The following is a 24807-nucleotide window of genomic DNA, read 5'->3' on the forward strand; positions in this document are numbered from 1 at the left end:
GAGAAGTGGTTCTCGTCGCCCCGGATTGGCCCAGGAGGCCTTGGTATGCGGACCTCCGACAGATGCTCGTAGAGGATCCCCTTCAGTTACCTCTGGTTCCCAACCTGTTGTCACAGGGTCCAGTGACCATGGAGGACGCCGGCCGATTTGGTCTTATGGCCTGGCGATTGAGAGGGCGCAATTGAGAGGCAGAGGCTATTCCAATAAAGTAATTACCACTCTCCTGCAAGCCCACAAGCGTTCCACTTCCGTGGCTTATGCCAGGATTTGGCGCCAGTTTGAAGTCTGGTGTGCTTCCAGAGAGATCACACCCCTGCAGGCTCCTGTCTCGCCGTTTCTGGACTTTTTGCAGGATGGTGTACAAAAAGGCTTGGCCTATAATTCCCTGTGGGTGCAAGTGGCAGCATTGGCTCCCTGTGTGGCAAGGTTGAAGGCGTGTCTTTAGCTGCTCATCCGGATATGGCATGGTTTCTTAGAGGGGTGCTTCGGCTCCGTCCTCCCGTGCGTGCACCTTGTCCAGCTTGGAACCTGGGGCTAGTGCTGAAGGCCCTTCAGGGTGCTCCCTTTCAACCGCTTCGGCATGCTTCAGAGAAAGATTTGACACTGAAGGCCGTCTTGTTAGTGGCTATTACGTCGGCGAGACGGGTGTCAGAGCTCCAGGCGCTGTCCTGTAGAGACCCTTTTCTGCAGTTTTCCGAGTCCGGGGTCACGGTTCGGACCATGCCTTCCTTGCCTAAGGTGGTTTCAGCGTTTCACCTAAACCAACCTATTTTCTTGCCCTCCTTTGTCGAGGAGGAGTTTCCAGAATCTTTTGGGCAATTGCACCTGTTGGCCGTGCGCAGGACTCTGCTGCACTATCTGCGAGTTACTAACTCTTTCAGGACCTCTGATCATCTGTTTGTTTTGCTATCAGGTCCTCGCAGAGGGTCTCCAGCGTCTAAAGCCACTATTGCCCGCTGGCTTAAAGAATCTATCTTTTCAGCTTATTTGCTTGCCGGCCGGCCTCCGCCTGATGACTTTAAGGCGCATTCCACTAGAGGAATTTCCTCTTCTTGGGCTGAAACTGGAGCACTCTCTCTTCAAGAGATTTGTAGTGCAGCAACATGGGCTTCTAAGCTCTCTTTTGCCCGACATTACAGGCTGGATGTGGCTGCCAGGAGGGACGCACATTTTGGAGCGCAAGTGCTGGCGCGTGATGTGGCTTGTTCCCCACCCTATCTAGGGATTGCTTTGATACATCCCATCTGTAATGGCTGCATCTGCTTGATGACAAGGAAGGGAAAATTAGGTTCTTACCGTGATAATTTTCTTTCCTTTAGTCATAGCAGATGCAGCCATGATCCCTTCCTGTCTGATGCTATCTGCTGTAAGTCTATTTCAGGTTCTGTTTGTGTTTCCTGGAGATTCCGTCCTTGGGAGAAAGTCGGAAAACAGTCTTCAGGATTCTTGTTCAATTAAAGGAGGATGACTTAATTCCCTCCAGTTTCATGTTTTGGAGGATGAGTTTATTCCCTCCAGTTATGTCTCAGTGGAGGATGAGTTTATGCCCTCCGGGAGGATGTTTCATTCTCCATTCTGAGTTAATGCCCTTTGTTGTAGGGCCATCGTTCGCTGTGAGGAAAGCTTATGTTATTCCCATTGCGGTTTGCCATACTGCTTTGGAAGCTTCAAATACTGAAGAGAGGCAGTGGAGCAAGCTGGTATGAGGCACTGAAAAAAGTGTGCTCTCTATCTCCCTCTGCTGGTTGATGGACACAACCCATCTGTAATGGCTGCATCTGTTATGACTAAAGGAAAGAAAATTATCACGGTAAGAACCTAATTTTCCCATATGTATAGGGCCCAATATTCAAAAAAAGCAGAGCTCTTAAATTTGTGCCCTATTTTCAGCCAGACTGAGGAGCCAAAGTTTTCAGCTAGGAGCTTATAAATTTAGGCTTCCATTCATTTGCCTAGATTTATGAGCCTAATTTATGAGGCTAGTGCTGAAAATCAGTGCTTAAGCTCCTAACTTTGTTTTTTCCCCTACCTTGAATCTGCCCTGTTGTCTTTCACTGTTTATGCTTCTAAATGTAGAAGTTTAGTGACATTTTGTGTATAAATTTAAGCACTCAGCTCTAGTAAATTTTCAGAGGTGCTAATTTAGGATCATACCTCTCAATTCCCCTTGTTACTAAGCTGCAGTAGCACCAACATTTTGAATGGACTTTGTCAGCATTGTCGCACAGCTTAGTAAATAGGGAGTAATGTTAGCAGCATAAATCCTTTGAAAATCAACTCTTTTGAGGGACTTCAGGTTAACATGGGTGGACACTGCAGTGCGGAAGTTGACGCTGCCTCCAGTTCTCCTCTCATTAATCCCATGCTAACTGGGTGAATCTGACTTCAAAGTGGCAAGACTATATCCCACTCATGGCTGTGCCACTGATCTTTTACTCTGTTGGAAGCATAGAATTAGTTTGAGCTCGGATTGGGAGTTGGAGACCTGTTCTGGTACTGGCTGCTGGGAGAGATCATTATGCTTGAGATGATGATCACTGATGGACCCCAGAGAGGTGGTGATAGTGGCGAAGAATGGACATAGCTATTTTAGTAAATTTAGGTAACTCAGATGCTTTAACACAGGGCTTCGACAACCCGAGGCACCAGGTCATCTTGATGCCGAGAGTATACAGCGGAAGCTATCAAGGTCTTGCCAGATACTTGTGACCTGGATTGGCCACTGTTGGAAACAGGATACTGGGCTTGAGGACGTTCAGTCTGCCCCAGTTTGTTCTTATTTAAAACATGCTGCTCTGGCTGGTGTTGGGGCCCTTCTTCTGCCAGGTTCTTTCTTCTGTAAAGTAAGTTCCTGATCCTTCACAGATGAGACCTGGCAGAGGGAAGGCCCCAACGTCAGCCAGAGCAATGTGTCTTGATGGCTACTGCTGATGATACTGGGGATCGAGACAAGTTTTGAAGACCCGAGGGTGGTATGGGGTGAGGGAGGGATGCTGGACTCGAGGGGAGGGAGATGAGGGAGAAAGATATGTTGGACTCATCGGGGAGGGGGAGACCGGAGGAAAATAGAGATATGCTGGACTGTGGGGTGGAGGGGGTGACTGGATGGACATGGAGATGTGCTGGACCAGGAGGGAGATGCTCAGGACCTGGGGGGCCAGTGCAAGATGTGCTTGACCTTGGGGGGGGGGGGGGGAGGAGGGAGCTGGAGGGAGTCGGAGATTTCCTGGATCTGCCAGAAAGGAGAGCACAAGAGAGGAGAGAGAAAGAGACTGGATCGGGGATGGGGGTGTACAGAGGAGGAGAGACACTGGACGCTCAGAGAGATAGGGCTATGCCAGAGCACCGGGGGGGGGGGGGGGGTGGGGGGGGGGGCAGGGGAGAGAGGGAGAGATGCTGTTAAATTCCTTATTTATAGCTACTAAGGAATTTGATAAAGTTTCAACAGTACTCACTAAAGTCGAAACTTCAGTTGTAGATTTAGCCACTGTATTATCCAACTGCTGGAGAACTTCCCAGATAGTCTCCAGTGTTGCCGACTCTGGCTGTAACACGCTCAGTCGAAGCACAAAAAGGCTTCAGACCTCCCAATGGTCCTGTATTCTCAATTCCTTGATCCGGAGGACTTCCTGCAACTTCTTCGAGTTCAGGAGGCCTCCACTGAGACATAGGTCCTTCGGGGAGAGTTGGAGGGTTGAGCACGGAGGGGGGAAAAGGTGACATCTAGCCCCAAGTCTCCGGGGTCTCCTCCTCCCGGAGCAACAGCAGGGATCTTCCCGGCATCATGGGTAGGAGCTCTCGTTGCGAACCTCTCAATGGATTGCTGCTGAGGTGAGGAGGTTCTGGCCATCGAGGGACCGGCCTTGACCGTACCTTTATGTTTTGTATGAGGCATTAAGTCTGAAAAAAAAGTTTTAATTCAGCGCTACCCACAAGAGAGTCAAGCAGCGATCAGCAGCGTACCGCCATCTTGACACTCCCCCCAAGTGATTGATCCCATTCTTACTTCTGCCCTTTTTATTTTCTTAGTGTACTTAAAAGAAAAATTGAGTCTAGGCTTATTGGGGGAGTTTTAGAGGAAGCAATCCTGGTCCTAAAGGTGGATCTTTTCTAGTGTACCATATTAGTTGCTTGCAATTTTACCTCTGCTAAATATTCCTCTGACTACAGTAATGTTGATTCTGCTGCAGGTAGGGTTTATGCGAAATGTAATAGCAGGTAGCCAGCTGAGAGAAGAAGATAGGATGGCTCTTAATACTCTCCTGGCAACAATACCCCTGAACAAACCTGGGAAAAGCAGTACTCTGGAAACAACTCCCTCTAACACCCCTCAGCTGTCTCCTGCATCCACTCCAGCCAACAAAAAGAATCGGACTGCCATAGGTAAGGAAACAGAGAGATGATGATGATTTCTGTATCAGGAAGCTCTTTGGATGTAGAATCTCTTGTATATATTGCATGAATGTGATAGCTTGCTTTGGATTGTAAGTAATATAAACTTCCAGGCAGAACATTCTTTTAAGCTGTTCCCCATATAAGAATGAAACTATTCTTCTTGCCATGCAGAAGGTCAAAGAATATTGAAAAGTTGAAAAGGTAGGGTAAACTCTCCTTTCAGCAGGTGGGAAAATATATTTAGAAAACAGGCCGCAGTCAGAATTTGGAGCCACGGAAACATTTTTCTCACTGTTTCACTTGTTTTTTTATTGTTATTTTCCTAGATTTTATTTCTTATTTTGCTCTTTGTTTAAAAAAATATATTTTTGCTGGGTTTTCCCCTTTATTATTATTTTTTGCTGTTCTGCACTTTGTGCTCCAGGTGACCCAGCTCCCAAGATTTTTCTAATCTTCTCTATAAAGTATGTTTTTGTGTGTTTGGATTTAGTTCACCAAACCTTCAACTCCTCTATTTTTCTACTGTCCAACTCCAGCTCTGACTCCGACTACTGCTGATATTAGGCTTTAAATTTTTTGTTCTTTATCTAAAGTACTGGTAAATATAACTCTAGATCCAGGACAAAGATATGTATATATAAATATAAAATGATAAATTTACCATATATTGTAAAGTTTTTTTTATTTTGAACCTGAAGTCTGTGTCGGTACATTTTTACTGACTCCGACTCCACCCAAAATTACTTCCAACTGACTCAACAGCCCTGATTTAGAGTGACTCACCTTTCAAATCTGAGTTGGTGAGATGTACAGGTAGAGCAACTGTTTATGTGCTGCAAAAATTGTGCATGATCCAATGGAAGGTGCAATGATTTGCTCAAGGTCAGAAGGAACCTAAGTTTCTACATGGAGCATGGAGGGTTAATTGACTTGTCCATGGTCACAGGGATCAGCAGTGAGATTTGAACCCTAGCTTCCCTGGTTCTCAGCCTGCTGAGCTAATCATTAGGCTTCTCCTCACTTTGAATACTTAAGGTGCTTGAGGAGCCCAGTTTTCAATAAGAAAAGTTAATGTACTAGCAATCCCTGCTTTAAGAAACTAAAATAAAAGTACTTGTTTGCAAGATCCCTTGTGGCTGAGCATGCGGTGTGAAAGAGGATTTCCAACTTACTCCAGGTCAGTTGATCGAGCTGATCCATTCCTGTTTTTTATGCCACAACACATGCATGGATTTGCAGGGTTTTTTCCAGTCCACTATATTTACTTTTAGACAATATATCAAAACATACATTAAATGGAATGAAAATAAGTTTAGAGCAGGGATTTTCAGCCTAGTCCCCAGGACACACCTAGCCAGTTTTTCAGGACACCCACAATAAATATGCATGAGATAGATCTGCATACAATGGAGGCAGTGCATGCAGATATTTCATGCATATTCATTGTGGATATCCTGAAAACCTGACTGGTTTGGTATGTCCCAGTTTGAGAACCTCTGGTTTAGAATAATAGAACATTTAAAAGAAATAAAGCATAACTTGTAGTATGATAGATAATGGCAAAAGATAAAGTGAAAAAGAATTATATCAACATACAATGAAGTAAGAAAAAATGTAAGGTCAGTGGGAATTAGATTGAGCCAAATATGATTTGCAATTCTGATTTCCCAAAGAAAATTAGAGCTACAAGTCCATGCATGCAATAGAGTATCACCAGGACCAGATCAGTCTGTTTAGTTAACCTGCTGTGAGGTGGCTGCCCTAGTGAGGGAATCTTAATATATACCAAATTATTCTAGTTTAGGATTCCATATGTCATTCTTGAGTACCAGCTTGCTTAGCTGTATTGCAGAAAACAGAATTATTTACCAAGGTTATACATTTGGAATTGACCTTTTGTAAATTGCTATAGTGGATTTCTTTATGCTTTCAGAAATATATTAGACTCGATTTTCTTTCTGTTTACTGCTGCCAAAACCCAGGACAACAGTTAGCTGCTATCACCGCCTGGGATACATCAGCCACCAATCTTGCATCACATATAAACCTAGTAACCCCCTTTGGTGGGTAACCTAAACTTTCTCTCACATTTTTCTGCAAACATTGTATACTTTCTCATTCACATACCATAGGAAGATTGTTGTCATAACCTTTCATTTGTGGCTTATAGAAATTCAGTATGGCAGTGATATTCAGACTTTTATTTTATTTTTTTGACAATTTGCTTAGACATATTGATGTTTAGTTGTTCAGTGTAAACATTGGCTTCATTCTGTTCTGTGCTGTTTTTAAAACTCTGATATCAATCCCCCCCCCCCCTCACCCACATGTGGTTTCATAGGTCATTCTAGTCTAGCCTTCTAAATAATTGTAGCAAGGTAGTCTTACATTTGTATTCAAATCGTAATTCAGTAATGTATTTTATTGTAGCAAATTGTGAGAAGACTATGTATTTTACTACTTTATTTATTTTATTATTTTGTTACTGTTTTCAAGTATATTCTCATAAATAAGGCATTTATTGCAACCATTGCTGTATGTACCAGTGTAGCCTGTCAAATGTCCGTATGCAAAATAGACCTGAACTTAGTATCCCTCCTGACCGGCCAAGGATTGGACTGGTGGGTTATGCACTCCTTCCAGCAGGTGGAGACTGAGAAGTTCTGACTCTGGGAATCAAGAGCCCTAGCCATGTGACCCTAGATTCAGTATTCTCAGTCTCCAGCAGGTGGAAGGAGGTGAGCCTTTTGTCTCCTCTCTGTTTCTCTCTATTTTTCTGTCTTACTAAAAAAAACCCCAAAACTTTAACTTCTGTGCACTGGGTTTCTATTCTCCTTAGGGGTGCTACACTCGGGGGTTCTGGGTCTCTCCCCCTTCTTCCTCCCTTTTTGTGCTCCCGCTGCCTTATGCTACTATTAACAGCAGGGAAGAGCTTTACCCCTTTGGAGGAAGGTTGTTTCAGCTTGGGAGAGACAGCCATGTTTTAAAAATAAAAAAACCCCAGAAAGCAGCTATTTCTCTCCTTGGTGTGAACGAGCAGAGTAGCTCCGTCGTCGCCTTGGGCGGCTGTGCCGCCAGTGTCTCTTGCCCTAACCGCGGTAGTGCCGTTCTTTGTGTTAAAAAAAAAAAAAAAAAGGGATGGGGATCGTTGGTCTTTTGCTGCTATGTCAGAGAAGCTCCTGCGGTGTGGAGTGTGCCGGTGGGGGGGGGGGGGGGGGGGGGGGGGGGGGGGGGAGGTCAGCGTGCGAAAGTATTGCACAGGAGTGGATTTGGCGATGGCTCCCTCCCTGTCAGCTTCTTCAGTTGCAGCTTCCCCAGCGGCTTCAGTTTCAGAGGCAGAGTCTGTCAGCTTTCCTAACTTTGTGAGAAAAGCTGCCATTTGTCGCACTCTAACTCTAGTGTAGATCGGGTCTGCCTTTCCTTATCTCAGCCAACAAAAAGCTCGGCGGTTGTTCTTCTTCAGGTCTTAGGACCCCAGGAGGGAGGTTTTTCCCCTGAATTTCTCCTACAAATGTATTAGGCCTTTTTATTGAAAAAATCAGACACAGAGGCTGCTTCTTCTCCTTCAGGGGGCATCCTGGCAGGGCGTATAGCCCCTGCAAAGAGGACTAGGGGGTCCTAGGATCTCCAGGAAGACCAGCTTTCAGACCCAGATTTAGAATTACCTTCCTTAGAGGAGATGGAAGGCATGGAGGATCAGCAGTTGGAGGATCTACTCTCTGCTGAACCAGGTGCAGAGTCTTTACCCCCGGGAGAAGACCCTTCAGTGGTGAGGATCTTCCATAAGGAAGATCTTCAGGAGCTTATCTCCTTAGTAGCTTCTACCCTTCATTTTGAAGATGAGCAGCCTTTGGTTCCTGTGGTCCATAAGGTGGACCTGCTAGTCAAGGGCATTAAGCAGTCAGGGAAGACCTTTCCTATGCACTAGGACATCAGGGACGTTATTCAAGCTCAGTGGGATGCGCCAGATTCTCCTTTTCGCCTAGCTAGGTCCATGGTGTGGCTTTTTCCGGTTCCTGAGGAGGATAGGTCTCTTCTTAAGGTTCCCATAGTGGACACTGTGGTCTCGGCAGTCACTGAGTGTAATACAGTCCCTGTCAATGATGGTACGGCTCTGCAAGATGTCCAGGATCATAGGTTGGAAGCACTTTTGAAGAGTAGCTTTGACGTCTCTTCTTTGGTGGTGCAGGAGGCTATCTGTGGTTCCTTGGTAGCTCGGGCCTGCTTCCGCTGGGCTGAAAGTGTCTTGGGCAGGGCGTCAAGACGATCTGAATTCCAAAGGAACTGAATTGACCAAGAATGAGATGGGCTCGGCTTTTTTTAGTGGATGCCTTGTACGATAGTGGATTCCTTTCCCTTTGGTTGAGGGGTTGGTCTGCGGATGTGGCCTTCAAATCTAAGCTGAGTAAGTTTCTCTTCAAGGTTTCCTTTCTGTTTGGGGATGAGTTAGATAAGTTGATTCGTAGCCTTGTCTCTCGGAAGATAGACCTAGGGCTGCTGGACAAAGTTTGACGTTTAGCAGAGGACGAAGGTGTGATTTTCACCGTTTTCGGTCAAGTAGGGGAACCCAATCCCAGAGGTCTAGGTTCTTTCAGAGGTCTCAGTCCTTTCGTGGTTCCCTCTGTGGGGTACAGGAGCTTGACACCTCTTTTCAATCCCCTGCCCGTCCTTCCCAATGAAGGTGCGTGGGTCCCTCCTTTGAAGAAACTGGGAGAGCTGAGCCCCCACTGGAATCAGAGGTGGGCCCAGATTACCTCCGACCTGAGGGTGTTAGAAGTTATTCAAGACGGGTTTGCCTTAGAATTCGCATGGCCCCTTTCCAACGTCTTTTTGGAGTCTCCCTGCTGGTCTCGTCTCAAGGCGAGTATGGGACACTCTACTAAGGCTTTTGGACTTTCAGGCTATTTGTCCTGTGCTGTCTTCAGAGGTTAGACAGGGCCGTTATTCCATTTACTTTGTGGTCCCAAAGAAATAAGGTTCCTTTCTGCCTGTTTTAGATCAAGGCTGTCAATTGAGCCCTGAGAGTTTTCAGTTTCAGGATGGAGACTCTTCGGTCCGTTATTGTCGCTGACAGGAAAGGGGAATTTCTGATGGCATTGGATTTGTTGGAGGTGTATCTTCACATTTTGATCCGAGCCCCTTCACAAAAGATTTCTTCGCTTTGTGGGTCTGGGACATCACTTTCAGTTTCGGGCGCTTCCGTTTGGTCTGGCTATGGCTCCCCGCACGTTCACCAAGGTGGTGGTGGTGGTAGTAGCGGCCGCTCTCAGGAAGGAGTGTATTCTGGTCCATCCCTTCCTGGATGACTGGTTGATCTGGACCAAGTCGTTATCAAGAGTGTGTGCAGGTCACGGCTTGAGTGGTTCAGTTTCTGCAGTCCATCGGCTGGGTAATCAACTTCTCCAAGAGTCGTCTGGTTCCTTCTCAGTCCCTGGAGTACTTGGGGGTGTCCTTTGACATGGCTCAAGGTCAGATATTTTTTCCTCTGACCAGAATTCTCAAGATGTGGTTGCAAATTCAGAGCTTGTTGCACAATCCGGTTCCCTGCTCGAGATTATTTTCGGGTGCTGGGTTCCATGACAGCAACGATAGAGGTGGTCCTTTTGGGCCAGAACTCACATGAGGGCTCTTGTCCAGGTGGTCTCCTCAGTCGGACTCTCTGGGAAGAGGTTGCTTCTACGAGCCAAGGAACGTAGCAGTCTCTTCTGATGGTTGCGTATGAGCAGTCTGAGCAAGGGGGTGCCGCTGGACACACCCTAGTAGATAGTGGTGATGATGGATGCCAGTCTCAGGGGCTGGGGAGCCCACTGCTTAGGGAGGTTTGCTCAGGGCCTTTGGTCTCCCCTGGAGACCTCACTATTGATCAACCTGTTGGAAACCAGGGCAATTGGGCTGGCTGTAGAAGCATTCTGTTCAATGTTGAGCTGAGCTGCGATGCGCATTCTATCAGACAACGCAATGGCTGTGACTCATGTCAAATCGGTGGGGGGGACCAGAAGTTGCAGCAGGAGTCAGCAAAGCTCATGGCCTGGGGGAGTGTCATCTGTCTGCTCTCTCAGCCTTGCATGTGGCGGGAGTGGCGAATGTCCAGGTGGATTTTCTCAGCCTTCACACTCTCAATCAGCAGGCGTTTCAGTTGATAACGGATTGGTGATGGATTCCTCTCTTGGATTTTTTCGCCACAAGTCTCAACACGAAAGTGCCTCGTTTCTTCAGTCGCAGAAAGGACATCAAGGTGGAAGGAATAGATGCTCTTTTTCAGCAGTGGCCTCTGGGTCTACTCTATGCGTTTCCTCCATGGCCTCTTCTGGGACAACTCATTCAGAGGATTGAGATGCAAGGAGTCCCGGTGGTCTTGGTGGCTCCGGATTGGCCTTGCAGGCCATGGTATTCAGACCTGATGCGTCTTTGTTCTGGTCCTCTGCTCTGACTCCTCTGGATCAGGTCTTCTGGTCCAGGGCCCGATTCCTCATCCAGACCCGGTTTGATTTTCTCTTATGGCCTGGCTGTTGAACGAGGGATTACTCTTCGCAGGTTGTCTCCCCTGTGCTCTGTTTGCATCATTGGTCGACATCTCTGAATTATATTAGGACCTGGCGGGTCTTTGAAGAGTGGTTTTCTTTGTGACGTATCGTTCCTTGTCGTGCTTCCGTGGCGCAGATGCTGGACTTTTTGCAGCAGAGTTTCAATAAAGGTTTGGCTCTCGCTTCCCTTATGGTGCAGGTGGCAGCTTTATCCTGCTTTTGGGGTAGAGTGCAAGGTAAGTCCCTTGCTAGTCATCTAGACTTGGTATGTTTTTTGAAGGGAGTCGGTCTCTGACCTCAGATCTGAATTTGGTGCTTTCTGTCCTCACTCGGCCTCCCTTTGAACCTTTGTTTTATTGTTCTCTTAAGGATTTGATGCTCAAGATGGTATTTCTGGTTGCCTTTGCTTCGTCTAGGCGAGTGTCTGAGTTGCAGGCCTTCTCTTGTTGGTCTCCGTTCTTGGAGTTTTCTAAGGAGCGAGTTGGTTTGCATCCTGTGCCATTGTTTCTTCCTAAGGTGGTCTCGTGCTTTCATCTCTCTGTCGGTGATTTTTGCTAGTTTTGGGCTCCTCCTCAGGTTTGAGGATCAGCAAAGATTGCGGATGCCGGATGTTAAGAGGACTCTCAAGCATTATCTAAAGGTCACTTAGGATTTCAGGTGCTCAGACTGCCTATTTCTACTCATTGGAGGTCCTCACAAGGGGTTAGCAGCTTCCAAGCCCATTATTTCTAGGTGGCTTAAGGACATGATAGCTTCTGCTTATGTTTTGGCGGGGAAACCGATCCCGGAGAAGCTGAAGGCACACTCTACGAGGGGTCAAGCAGCTTCTTGGACGGAGAGGTGTTTGGTTACCGCCCGTGGACATTTGTAAAGCTGTGACTTGGGCTTCCTTGCATTCTTTTTCTAAGCATTATAGGTTGGATGTCCAATGTCATCAGGAAGCGGTCTTTGGAGCTACAGTCCTTACGGAGGGGTTGCTGGGGTCCCTCCCTTAACAGTACTGCTTTGATACTTCCCATCAGTCCAATCCTGGGCCGGTCCAGATGAACGCTAAGAAGGGAGAAATTAGACCTTACCTGCTAATTTGCTTTCCTTTAGTCATTCCGGCCCGGCCCAGGTCCCTCCCATTGGTTCAGTTCAGTATTTTCTTGGTGTTCCCAAAGAGTAGTTAAAGTCGTGTTAGTTTCTTGTTGTTTTTGGTCGGAAAGTTCCGAGATGGAGCTGCTCTGGACATTTCACAGTTTATTAAAAAAAAAATCAGTCAAGTCAGATACAACTTGATTCTCAAACATCTTCCCCAGGGCAGGTTGTGTTTGCATGTACAAGGCACAAAGACTTCCTGTGTCTGTTTCAAGCAGGATGCTCGCAGTGCTTTCGTGGCTGCTCAGATTCCTGGTGGCACAGAAGGTAGTTCGTTCTATTTCCTGCTTTTACTGAATCTTGGGTCACATGGCCAGGGCTCTTACTGGCTCCTAGAGTCAGAACTTCTCAGTCTCCAGCTGCTGGAAGCAGTGCATAACCCATCAGTCCAATCCTGGGCCGGGCTGGAGGGACTAAAGGAAAGCAAATTAGCAGGTAAGGTCTAATTTCTCCTTATTGAGGTTTCTTAAGTCTCTTATTGTCATATTAATGGTACTCCAGAAGCTGAATTGTAATGGATACCTATAGAAATTTGGATCCCCAGTGCTGTCCAGAACATAAGCTGGACTTTTGTTTCTTGTTGGCTGTTATTTACTTTTAAAATCTAGACTGAAAGCTCCAGTTATTAGCAAGTGGAGGATTTTATTGGTGATATTGTAAAATCTCTGGTGGTCTTAGCATACATACATAGAGAGACTATCTTCTGATAAAGATTGCCAGGCCCTTCTTGTCTCTTGATGCTGGACATGATCTAAAACGTTCATGATACTGTTCTCATCCCATAGTTGTGATTGTATATGCAGTGGTGTTTAGTGTTAATGTGGAAGGTTCATGCTTTCTGTTAATGGAAAAAAAACAACTCCATCATGCTGCTAAGACAATTACTTAGCTGTTAGCATGATGGAGTTGGTATATTAGTGACTTTGTCTCTTTGGAGCTTTCTTATCTGTCACTAGTAGAAGGAATGGGGGCACTGAAATGTACATTGAGAAACAGGTTAACTCCAAAACAGTGCTCTTTGACCCATATTGGAGATCAGCATAGGGCTGTCCTGTGGACAAACCAAAAGGAAAGGAGACAAACTCAGTAATGAAGGTGTAGTGGTTTCATATTGTCTGTAGACGTATTGGTATTATCCAAAAAAGCTTTTGGAAAAACATAATAATTTGTGATGATATAAAGTAGTAGGATAATACTTCATCATTCATATTTTTCTATATTTTGGGAAATGAGATACAGTAAAAGTCCCATTATCTGGCATGCAAGGGTGGTACTAGTTATGTGAGAGCCCTCTGCTCCTTACTCCATTGTACAGGGTGAAGCTGGAGTAGACAAAAACACAGAGCCCCTCCCTCTCTGTCATTTCCCCTCCCTTCCAGATTTTTATAGGGTAGAGGAAGGAAGGGAATGATGAAACAGAGTTGAAAATATCTACTCTCCCCTCCTGTCATTCTCCTGGACCGAAGGAGCTAGCTGTGAAAAATGTCGGTTACTTGAGCATTCTATAGAGTTAAGTGCCAGAAAGTGGGGTTTTTACTATCATTTTAAACGCTCCCATTCCTTTTGTTAGTGTGGCACTGTCATCCCATAGTTACGCTGCTCCTGGCATTGTAGTTTTTGAAGACTGTTTATGTTCTTGTGTCTACAAACAGTAAAAATACTTTCTTAATGCATCTTAAACTCGCCATCAGCCACTCGAAGCAGAAGCAAATCTAATCTGGTAGATCACACGGATCAAGAAGGATGGTCCCAGGAGACTGTACAGGAAGTTCTACCAGAAGAAGTACTGGTTGTTTCTCTGGGGACAGGCCCCCAACTTACACCAGGAATGATGTCCGAAAACGAGGTATGGCATGAACAGGTTTGGAAAAGCAAGTAGCATGTAAGTGTATTGGGAAGCACTGTCATAGATAGCTTTATCATTTTTATTAAGATTGTATTAAGATATTGGTGACTTGTATAATTCAGCCATAAATATCCTATATAATAATTTGCACCTCCAACGTTCTACGTCTGGATGCATGGGTTCGTAACACAATTCCCATTGGTCCGCCCTTGCATTGTAACGTGATGACGTCAGAGGGCGGATCAATGAGAGGAAAGCGAAACCAGCACCAACCACCAAAAGAACATTGGAGGTGAGAATTCAGTCGATGGAGAATCGCCCCCTCTCTCCTCCCTCTCCTCCAAGTTCCAGGCCCGCCCCCTCCCTTCCTCCTCTCTGTTTAACTGCATGCCGTACTTCGGTCCCATTTTTGACACCATCAATTTCTATGGGGACAAACTTCAGTTTAGTGCACCACTGATAAGTGCAAGATTTGCTTATATGCATGGTTCAAGACTGCTCCTCTGCAGGAAAGACTCCGCATAAGCGCACGCATGGAATATGGAAGCCGATTGGCGCGTGACAACCAACGAGATTTCAAATTTACTGCCTCTTTAACTGTCACAGGCAGAATAAGTGAAAGAATGTTGTTAGAGCGTACACCGGGGTCGTCGTCGTCGCGGCAGAACTGTAAGACGTTAACACTGGCTGAACGAATAGAAGTTCTTAAAAAATCAGAAAACAAACAAACTCAAGCATCTATTGCTAAAGAATATGGTGTCAATCCCAGCCAAATTTCACGTGTCTTGAAGCAGAAAGACCAGCTTCTGGAAGACTGGCAAAACAATACAAATCCACACCGGAAACGAAAACGGGTGGGAAAAGCTGAGGAGGTAGAAGATGTTCTTCTTCAGTGGTTTTCTTGAGTCAGGAGCAGACAGTTTCCTGTCAGTGGTCCACTGCTTATGGAGAAAGCTAACCAGCTAGCTGAAATCTTGGACTAACTGAATTCAAAGCCACTGTTGAATGGTTGGAAAGATGGAAGGAGAGGAACAGCATAAAATTCGAGAAACAGCATGGTGAGAAACAAGACGCTGATGTCTTTGGTGCTGAAAATTGGGTTCTTTCAGTTCTTCCTACCATCTTGAACGAGTTTGCACCTCGTGACATTTTCAGTGCTGACGAAAACGGTCTCTACTAGCGAGCGATTCCTGATGGAACACTAGCATTCAAACATGCCGAAACTACTGGAGGTAAAACGTCGAAGGACTGACTGACGATCCTCTTTTGCTGCAATATGCATAGGAGTGACAAGTTGGAACCCCTCGTCATTGGAAAGAGCAAACAGCCCCGTTGCTTCAAGCGACTTCCTGTGTCATATGAGGCTAACGCAAATTCATGGATGACTGGGGAAATTTGGAAGCAGTGGCTAAAGAAGTTAGACACTAGAATGCGGGTACAAAAGCGTCAGATTTTGCTGCTTTGTGATAATTGTGCTGCACACAGGGATGATGTCAGGCTGTCTAATGTCAAGGTGGTCTTCCTGCCACCAAACACTACCTCTCTGATCCAATCTCTAGATCAGGGCATAATAGCCAATTTCAAACAACATTATCGGGCTCTTGTGCTACGTCTTCTGATGAGCGTTATGGAAGACCAGACTGGCAAGGATAAACGTGCTGTTGAACTGGCTCATAATCTATCACTGTTGGATTCCCTACATATGCAGAAAGAAGCCTGGAATCATGTTACACAAGCAACCATTGTGAACTACTACAAGCGGGCAAGCTTTGTTAAGGATGTGGAGAAGGACGAAACAGATGCAGCTGTTGCAAACGCGTCAGATGAATAGGTTTTTGACATCCCAGCCGGTGTTACTGAAGAGGAGTTCTATCGCTACGTAGCTGTTGATTCTCCGAGGACAAGCAGGCTGCTTGTTCTCACGACTGGGTTGACGTCCGCGGCAGCCCCCACCAACCGGAAGAAGCTTCGCGGGACGGTCGGCACGCAGGCCACGCCCACCGCGCATGCGCGGCCGCCTTCCCGCCCGTGCGCGACCGCTCCCGCCAGTTCCTTTTTTTCCGCGCCTGGAGAGAGTCGTGCTTTGCCGCTCTCTCTACTTCAGCCGCCGGATTCTTGCGATCGCGTATACGCGGATCGCGCTTCGTTAATTTAATTTGTTTTCCTTTTATTATCTTTTCTTTTATAAAAAAAAAAAAAAAAAAAAAAAGACTGCGCGTGTGGAGCACGCGCTCCCCTTTTCCCTCGCTTCTAGCGGGGACGCCTCGTTGCGGCCTAGTGGCCGCTCGGTCGGCTAGTTTTTTCGTGGTGTGATTTTAGCCACCATTGCCGACTTTGACTTCGCCGACGCGATTTTTCCGTCGATGTCCTCGAAGGTCCCGAGTGGATTTAAAAAGTGTGGTCGCTGCGGCCGGCCGATCTCGCAGACCGACACCCACGCTTGGTGCCTCCATTGCCTCGGGCTGGAGCACAATCTCAAGTCGTGCGCGCTGTGTCTCGGTCTCCGGAAACGGACTCAGGTTGCGAGGCAAGTTCTGCGGGACCGTCTTTTTGGAACTTGCGCCGGCCCCTCGACGTCGACCTCGACGGCATCGGTATCGAAGGCCGGATCTTCGGTACCGGTATCGATGCCCGAGACATCGGCACCGATGGCAGCGACCCCAGGAGAACAGGTCCCGTCGGCCCGCCGGTCCGCCGGTGAGAGTGGGGTTGAGAGGCCGCGTGGGCTGTCGGCCCCGGTCACTCCCTCAGCTCGTGAGCCACGGGACCGAACCCTGTCGGACCCGGTACCTCGAGACCGAGGGGATCGACCTCCTCCTCCTCCATGCCCTCCGGCGCCGGTGACGTGCACCGGAAAAAAGACAAGAAGCGCCGTCACCGGGAGCCCTCGGTGCACCCTGAAGGGGAGTCGACGCCGAAGCGTCATCGCAGAGAGGAGAGATCTCCGTCGGTGGTGGAGGTACCGACGCGTCGGGGTTCCGGCACCTCGGTGCCGTCTCCTGGCCCCCCCAGCAGCTTCTGGCACCGACACCCTTACCGGCCCCACCGCCTTTCCCGGCAGCGGGCCTGGACGAGTGCCTCAGAGCCATCCTTCCGGGGATCCTGGAAGGGCTGATGCGCCAGGCTGTGCCGGCGTCGGGGGTGCTTGCGCCCCCGGCGCCGATGACTGTGGCGCCGGCGAGCTCTAGCCCGGCGCCGGGGCTGTCGACACCGCCGCCGCTTGCGGTGCCGGTCTCGACCGCCACGCAGGTGGAGTCCCCGTCGACGTCGATGGAGGGAGCTCCGTCCCCGCCGGCGCGGGAGTCCACCGCTCGACGACACCGAGGCCTCGGTGCCTCGACGTCGAGCCGGGCCCGGTACCGGACTCAGCTACATGAGCTAATGTCCGATACCGAGGATGAGGACTCGTGGGGGGAAGAGGAGGACCCGAGATATTTCTCCTCAGAGGAGTCTACGGGCCTTCCCTCGGACCCCACGCCGTCACCGGAGAGGAAGCTCTCACCTCCTGAGAGTCTCTCCTTTGCCTCCTTTGTGCGGGATATGTCTATAAGCATTCCCTTTCCCGTGGTCTCTGTGGAAGAGCCGAGGGCCGAGATGCTCGAGGTCCTCGACTATCCATCACCACCTAGAGAGTCCTCCACGGTACCGCTGCACAATGTCCTGAAGGAGACGCTGCTTCGGAACTGGGTGCGACCACTAACTAACCCCACCATTCCCAAGAAAGCAGAGTCCCAGTACAGGATCCACTCTGACCCAGAGCTCATGCGGCCCCAGTTGCCCCATGACTCAGCGGTCGTGGATTCTGCTCTCAAGAGGGCACGGAGTTCGAGGGATACCGCCTCGGCGCCCCCGGGGCGGGAGTCTCGCACTCTGGACTCATTTGGGAGGAAGGCCTACCAATCCTCCATGCTCGTGACCCGCATCCAATCTTACCTGCTCTATATGAGCATCCACATGCGGACCAATGTGCAACAGCTGGCGGACCTGGTCGATAAGCTCCCGCCGGAGCAGTCCAGGCCATATCAGGAGGTGGTCAGGCAGCTGAAGGCGTGCATAAAGTTCCTGTCCAGGGGGATTTTTGACACCTGTGACGTGGCATCTCGTGCTGCGGCCCAAGGTATAGTGATGCGCAGGCTCTCATGGCTGCGTGCCTCTGACCTGGACAACCGCACCCAGCAGAGACTGGCTGACGTCCCTTGCCGGGGGGATAATATTTTTGGCGAGAAGGTCGAGCAGATGGTTGACCAACTGCATCAGCGGGAAACCGCTCTCGACAAGCTCTCCCACCGGGCGCCTTCAGCACCCGCCCCCGCGGGCGGGCGTTTTTCCCGGGCTCGGCAGGCTGCACCCTATTCTTTTGCGAAGCGTAGGTACAACCAGCCGGCCCGAAGGCCTCGTCAGGCACAGGGACAGCCCCAGCGCGCTCGTTCCCGTCAACAGCGTGCGCCTAAGCAGCCCCCTGCGCCTCCACAGCAAAAGCCGGGGACGGGCTTTTGACTGGATCCACGGGAACATAGCCGCCCTACAAGTGTCCGTACCGGACGACCTGCCGGTCAGAGGGAGGTTAAAATTCTTTCACCAAAGGTGGCCTCTCATAACCTCCGACCAGTGGGTTCTCCAAATAGTGCGGTGCGGATACGCCCTGAATTTGACCTCCCTGCCTCCAAATTGTCCTCCGGGAGCTCAGTCTTTCAGCTCCCATCACAAGCAGGTACTTGCAGAGGAACTCTCCGCCCTTCTCAGCGCCAATGCGGTCGAGCCCGTACCACCCGGGCAGGAAGGGCAGGGATTCTATTCCAGGTACTTCCTTGTGGAAAAGAAAACAGGGGGGATGCGTCCCATCCTAGACCTGAGAGACCTGAACAAATTCCTGGTCAAAGAAAAGTTCAGGATGCTTTCCTTGGGCACCCTTCTGCCAATGATTCAGAAAAACGATTGGCTATGTTCCCTGGATTTAAAGGACGCATACACTCACATCCCGATACTGCCAGCTCACAGACAGTATCTCAGATTCCGCCTGGGCGCACGGCACTTTCAGTATTGTGTGCTGCCCTTTGGGCTCGCCTCTGCCCCACGAGTGTTTACAAAGTGCCTCGTGGTGGTAGCGGCCTACCTACGCAAGCTGGGAGTGCACGTGTTCCCATATCTCGACGATTGGCTGGTCAAGAACACCTCGGAGGCAGGAGCCCTCCGGTCCATGCAGTGCACTATTCAGTTTCTGGAGCTGCTGGGGTTTGTGATAAATTACCCAAAGTCCCATCTCCAGCCAACCCAGTCTCTGGAATTCATAGGAGCTCTGCTGAATACCCAGACGGCTCAGGCCTACCTTCCCGAAGCGAGGGCCACCAATCTCCTGGCCCTGGCTTCGCAGACCAGAGCGTCTCAGCAGATCACAGCTCGGCAGATGTTGAGACTTCTGGGTCATATGGCCTCCACAGTTCATGTGACTCCCATGGCTCGTCTTCACATGAGATCTGCTCAATGGACCCTAGCTTCCCAGTGGTTCCAAGCCACCGGGAATCTAGAGGATGTCATCCGCCTCTCCACCAGTTGCCGCACTTCACTGCTCTGGTGGACCATACGGACCAATTTGACCCTGGGACGTCCATTCCAAATTCCGCAGCCCACGAAAGTGCTGACGACGGATGCATCTCGCCTGGGGTGGGGAGCCCATGTCGATGGGCTTCACACCCAGGGTCTGTGGTCCCTCCAGGAACAGGATCTGCAGATCAACCTCCTGGAGCTCCGAGCGATCTGGAACGCACTGAAGGCTTTCAGAGATCGGCTGTCCTGCCAAATTATCCAAATTCGGACAGACAATCAGGTTGCAATGTATTACGTCAACAAGCAGGGGGGCACCGGATCTCGCCCCCTGTGTCAGGAAGCCGTCGGTATGTGGCGTTGGGCGTGTCGGTTCGGCATGCTTCTCCAAGCCACGTACCTGGCAGGCGTAAACAACAGTCTGGCCGACAGACTGAGCAGAGTCATGCAACCGCACGAGTGGTCGCTCCATTCCAGAGTGGTACGCAAGATCTTCCGAGAGTGGGGCACCCCCTCGGTGGATCTTTTCGCCTCTCAGACCAACCACAAGCTGCCTCTGTTCTGTTCCAGACTTCAGACACACGGCAGGCTAGCGTCAGATGCCTTTCTCCTTCATTGGGGGACCGGCCTCCTGTATGCTTATCCTCCCATACCTTTGGTGGGGAAGACCTTACTGAAGCTCAAGCAAGACCGCGGCACCATGATTCTGATAGCGCCCTTTTGGCCCCGTCAGATCTGGTTCCCTCTTCTTCTGGAGTTGTCCTCCGAAGAACCGTGGAGATTGGAGTGTTTTCCGACTCTCATTTCGCAGAACGACGGAGCGTTGCTGCACCCCAACCTTCAATCCCTGGCTCTCACGGCCTGGATGTTGAGGGCGTAGACTTCGCTGCGTTGGGTCTGTCTGAGGGTGTCTCCCGGGTCTTGCTTGCCTCTAGGAAGGATTCCACTAAAAAGAGTTACTTTTTCAAGTGGAGGAGGTTTGTCGTTTGGTGTGAGAGCAAGGCCCTAGAACCTCGTTCTTGCCCTGCACAGAACCTGCTTGAATACCTTCTGCACTTATCAGAGTCTGGCCTCAAGACCAACTCAGTAAGGAATCACCTTAGTGCGATTAGTGCTTACCATTATCGTGTGGAAGGTAAAGCCATCTCTGGAGAGCCTTTAGTCGTTCGATTCATGAGAGGCTTGCTTTTGTCAAAGCCCCCTATCAAGCCTCCTACTGTGTCATGGGATCTCAACGTCGTCCTCACCCAGCTGATGAAACCTCCTTTTGAGCCACTGAATACCTGCCATCTGAAGTACTTGACCTGGAAGGTCATTTTCTTGGTGGCAGTTACTTCAGCTCGTAGGGTCAGTGAGCTTCAAGCCCTAGTAGCTCATGCTCCATATACCAAATTTCATCACAACAGAGTAGTGCTCCGCACTCACCCAAAGTTCCTGCCGAAGGTGGTGTCGGAGTTCCATCTTAACCAGTCAATTGTCTTGCCAACATTCTTCCCCAGGCCGCATACCCGCCCTGCTGAACGTCAGTTGCACACATTGGACTGCAAGAGAGCATTGGCCTTCTACTTGGAGCGGACACAGCCCCACAGACAGTCCGCCCAATTGTTTGTTTCTTTCGACCCTAACAGGCTAGGGGTCGCTGTCGGGAAACGCACCATCTCCAATTGGCTAGCAGATTGCATTTCCTTCACTTACGCCCAGGCTGGGCTGGCTCTTGAGGGTCATGTCACGGCTCATAGTGTCAGAGCCATGGCAGCGTCGGTGGCCCACTTGAAGTCAGCCACTATTGAAGAGATCTGCAAGGCTGCGACGTGGTCATCTGTCCACACATTCACATCTCATTACTGCCTCCAGCAGGATACCCGACGCGACAGTCGGTTCGGGCAGTCGGTGTTGCAGAATCTGTTTGGGGTGTAAATCCAACTCCACCCTCCAGGACCCGAATTTATTCTGGTCAGGCTGCACTCTCAGTTAGTTGTTCTTCGTAGGTCAATTTCTGTTGTACCCTCGCCGTTGCGAGGTTCAATTGACCTGGGTTATTGTTTTGAGTGAGCCTGAGAGCTAGGGATACCCCAGTCGTGAGAACAAGCAGCCTGCTTGTCCTCGGAGAAAGGGTATGATACATACCTGTAGCAGTTGTTCTCCGAGGACAGCAGGCTGATTGTTCTCACCTACCCTCCCTCCTCCCCTTTGGAGTTGTGTGTTTCATATTTTATTGCTTGTCATTCAACTGGCGGGAGCGGTCGCGCACGGGCGGGAAGGCGGCCGCGCATGCGCGGTGGGCGTGGCCTGCGTGCCGACCGTCCCGCGAAGCTTCTTCCGGTTGGTGGGGGCTGCCGCGGACGTCAACCCAGTCGTGAGAACAATCAGCCTGCTGTCCTCGGAGAACAACTGCTACAGGTATGTATCATACCCTTTACGATCTACAAACAGCTGAAGACAGCACTGATGTCGAGATATGCGCCTACACACAGGCAACAACGGCTGATGATGGAACAGATGAAGAAATGAGCAGTGAGGCACATGCTGACGAAATTCAACAACCTCCTCCTGTCACTTTTGCAAGAGCGTTGGAGAGTCTCAACACCATGCGGGCCTATCTGGAGGCCACTGGATGTCAGTGCTATGACAGTTTTTACCGTCTGGCAGACGTAGTCTGTGGAACTCACAGACCCAAGATTGTACAGAGGACTATAACTGATTACTTCAAGTAAGCCTAATGTCAGTTAACAGAGACTGTATACTGTACATATAATAATAAACCGTACTGTACATATGTTTATCAGATGTCAAGCTTCTTTGGGTCACAACGGTTAAGTGCACGCTCTGGTTAACTGCATGCATTTCTTTGGTCCCAGACCCTTGCACTTAAGCGGATTGCACTGTGTGTATGTATGTATGTATATGTATATATATATATATGTGTATGTATGTATATATATATATATATCAAACATATAAATGACGAGTGACCGACTCACTCGCAAATGCGCAGTAGAGACTTCCCTCTCTGTCCCGCCCCTGCGTCAATGACGTTACGTCACAGGAGGGCAGGACACAGGCAGAGAAGGAAGGGCCGACGGCAGCTCAGCTGATGTGCGTGCTGCGTTCCGGCGAATGGATGTGTAAGTTTAGTAGCGGAGAGAGAGAGGGCCCGGGCCGGGTGGAGGGATGGCGGCGACGCCGGGGGGGGGAGGGGAGAAGAAGGAAGGAAGGAAAACCCCAATACCAGCCCGTTTTTACGGGCTCAACGGCTAGTATATATATATTCAGTGCCCTCTTTATACTATTTTTCACATTTTGCTTTGTAAGAGCTAAAAATGCATAAAAGTATGAGTTTATTTCAGCAATATATACAACATACTCTACACATTCATTCTGAAAAAAATAATAATTAATAGAAATATGCAAAAAAAAAGTAAATGAGAATAAGAAAGTAAGTCTTGATTTGCATAAGTCTTCACATTTATTTTAAAGCAAACTCAAATTAGCTGTATTTCTGAAAATTACGTTCAGACCTATAGTAAGACAAATAGAGTGCAATTAGTTCTTTCTGTTGACCAGTGGTGTGCTCCTGTCCGCTGACATGGCTGTGTGAGTCAGAAGGAAATTTTGGGATTGATTTCCAGCTTTTGTGACTGAAAGAAGAATCATCGGTGCGTGAACAGCACAATAGCCTATGCTGGCTGCTAGATGGTGTGAACAGCTGTGATGGCTAGATTAGCTCACATGGCAGTAGTATAACAGAGGCCATGGGACAATGCAGAGACTGGACAGGGAGGAGATGGCGAGGTTTGGAGCCAAGAGAGTTTGTCAAATAACAGTATTCTTGTTTGCCAAGTAAAACAGCAGACTGGAAGGAGGTCAGCAAGTATTTCAAATGTATGAAATCAGCACGGGCATGGGATTTTAGCTTAAGGAGTGGTTCCCAAACCTGGTTCTGGAGGCATCCCAGCCGGTTGGGCTTTCAGGATATCCACCATGATAATTCATGAGAGAGATTTGTAAAATTATTATTCATGCAGATTGCTTTCATGAATAATCATTGTGGATATCCTGAAAACCTGACTGGCTGGGATGCCTGCAGGACCAGGTTTGGGAACCACAGACCTAAGTCATTCAGCAGATCAGACACAGGAATGTAGGTAGCAGATTCTAGAGGTCAGCCAAGGCAAGGGTTTGGTACACCTTACAGAATGGGGAATAGGAGGAGTGGAGAGTATCCAGAGCAGAGGAGAAAATACTATTATAGGAAGAGACAGGCTCATCAAAAGACTTTGATAACGTAATGGTTGAGAAGAAGGATGAAACAGTGGTGGAGAGAGTGCAAGGGTCAGTAGCCTGAAGATTCCTATATATATATTGGTGGAGATTGGATGGGACTAGGGGAGGGTGATTAAGTGTGAAAGTTATCAGATGATGGTCAGAGAGGGGAAGAACTGAGGTAGAAATTGGAGAGTTAGCAGTTGGAGGAGAAGACAAGATCAAGGCAGTGGCCATTCTGGTGAGTAAGGGTAGTGGAGCATAGCTGAAGATTGAAGAGGATGTTAAAGCAAGAAACAGAGAGGCATAAGAGTCTGATGGGTCATTAGCATGAATGTTAAAATCCTCAAGGATGAGAGAATGAGATGAAGGTTCAAGAAAGAGGGAAAGCCTGGAGTTAGTCAGTGAGAGAGAGAGAGAGAAATGACTTATCAGGGGGTAAATAAATGACTGCTACTTGGAAAGAGAAAGAGTAGTGAATAGACAGATGGTGTGGACTTCAGAGGAAGAAAAGCAGTGAGACAGGTGGTGGAAGAAGTTGAAATCTAAAAGAAATTGAGAGTAGCAGCCCAATACCACCTGCACATCCAACCAGGCAAAGTGTATAGGAGAAGGTAATCTCCATGACCTCCATCTCTGGTTTTCACTGGAAGCTAATTTGAGCTCCTTTTCTTCATCTGTGACTTGACTCTTGTTAGGTTGTGCTTGTAATGCTGTAGTTTCAAAGAGCATGCCTAGGCTATGCCTTCTACTCTCTGAAGCGCTCTCCTGTCTCACATACTTGAGGTTTTGGTGGGTCTTATCTACAAGGTATGCAGAAGAGAGTTGTTCTTTCACTTAATCTGCCTGACTATTCAGGATGAAAATCAAGTAGAAATAGCTTAGAGCTTCGTAAAACTTCAAATTACATTTTTAGTTTATGTTTTTGGACACAATTCAAGGTTCTCACTGACATTTAAGCCATGTGTAGTACACCTTCTCTAGATGGAGCTCTAGAATGCCCAGAAGAAAATAGAAACCTAAGTGCACCCAACCTAACCTCCTGTTAGTTAAAGAGCTGTGTGTCTGTGGAGTACTTAGTACCCTGTTGGTGTGCAT

The 24807-nt window shown here is 48.5% G+C and overlaps 1 protein-coding gene across 1 annotated transcript in view; it reads left to right on the top strand.

Moving 5' to 3' along the window:
* GAPVD1 (GTPase activating protein and VPS9 domains 1) overlaps positions 1-24807 on the top strand; it is a 199454-nt gene that overhangs the window by 88682 nt on the left and 85965 nt on the right. Inside the window, 2 exon segments of the mRNA XM_030207414.1 lie at positions 4191-4383; positions 13751-13905. Coding sequence (XP_030063274.1) covers positions 4191-4383; positions 13751-13905 — 348 coding nt within the window.

Source organism: Microcaecilia unicolor, chromosome 6 (genome assembly GCF_901765095.1).
Source record: "Microcaecilia unicolor chromosome 6, aMicUni1.1, whole genome shotgun sequence".
In the NCBI taxonomy this organism is placed as follows: domain Eukaryota; kingdom Metazoa; phylum Chordata; class Amphibia; order Gymnophiona; family Siphonopidae; genus Microcaecilia; species Microcaecilia unicolor.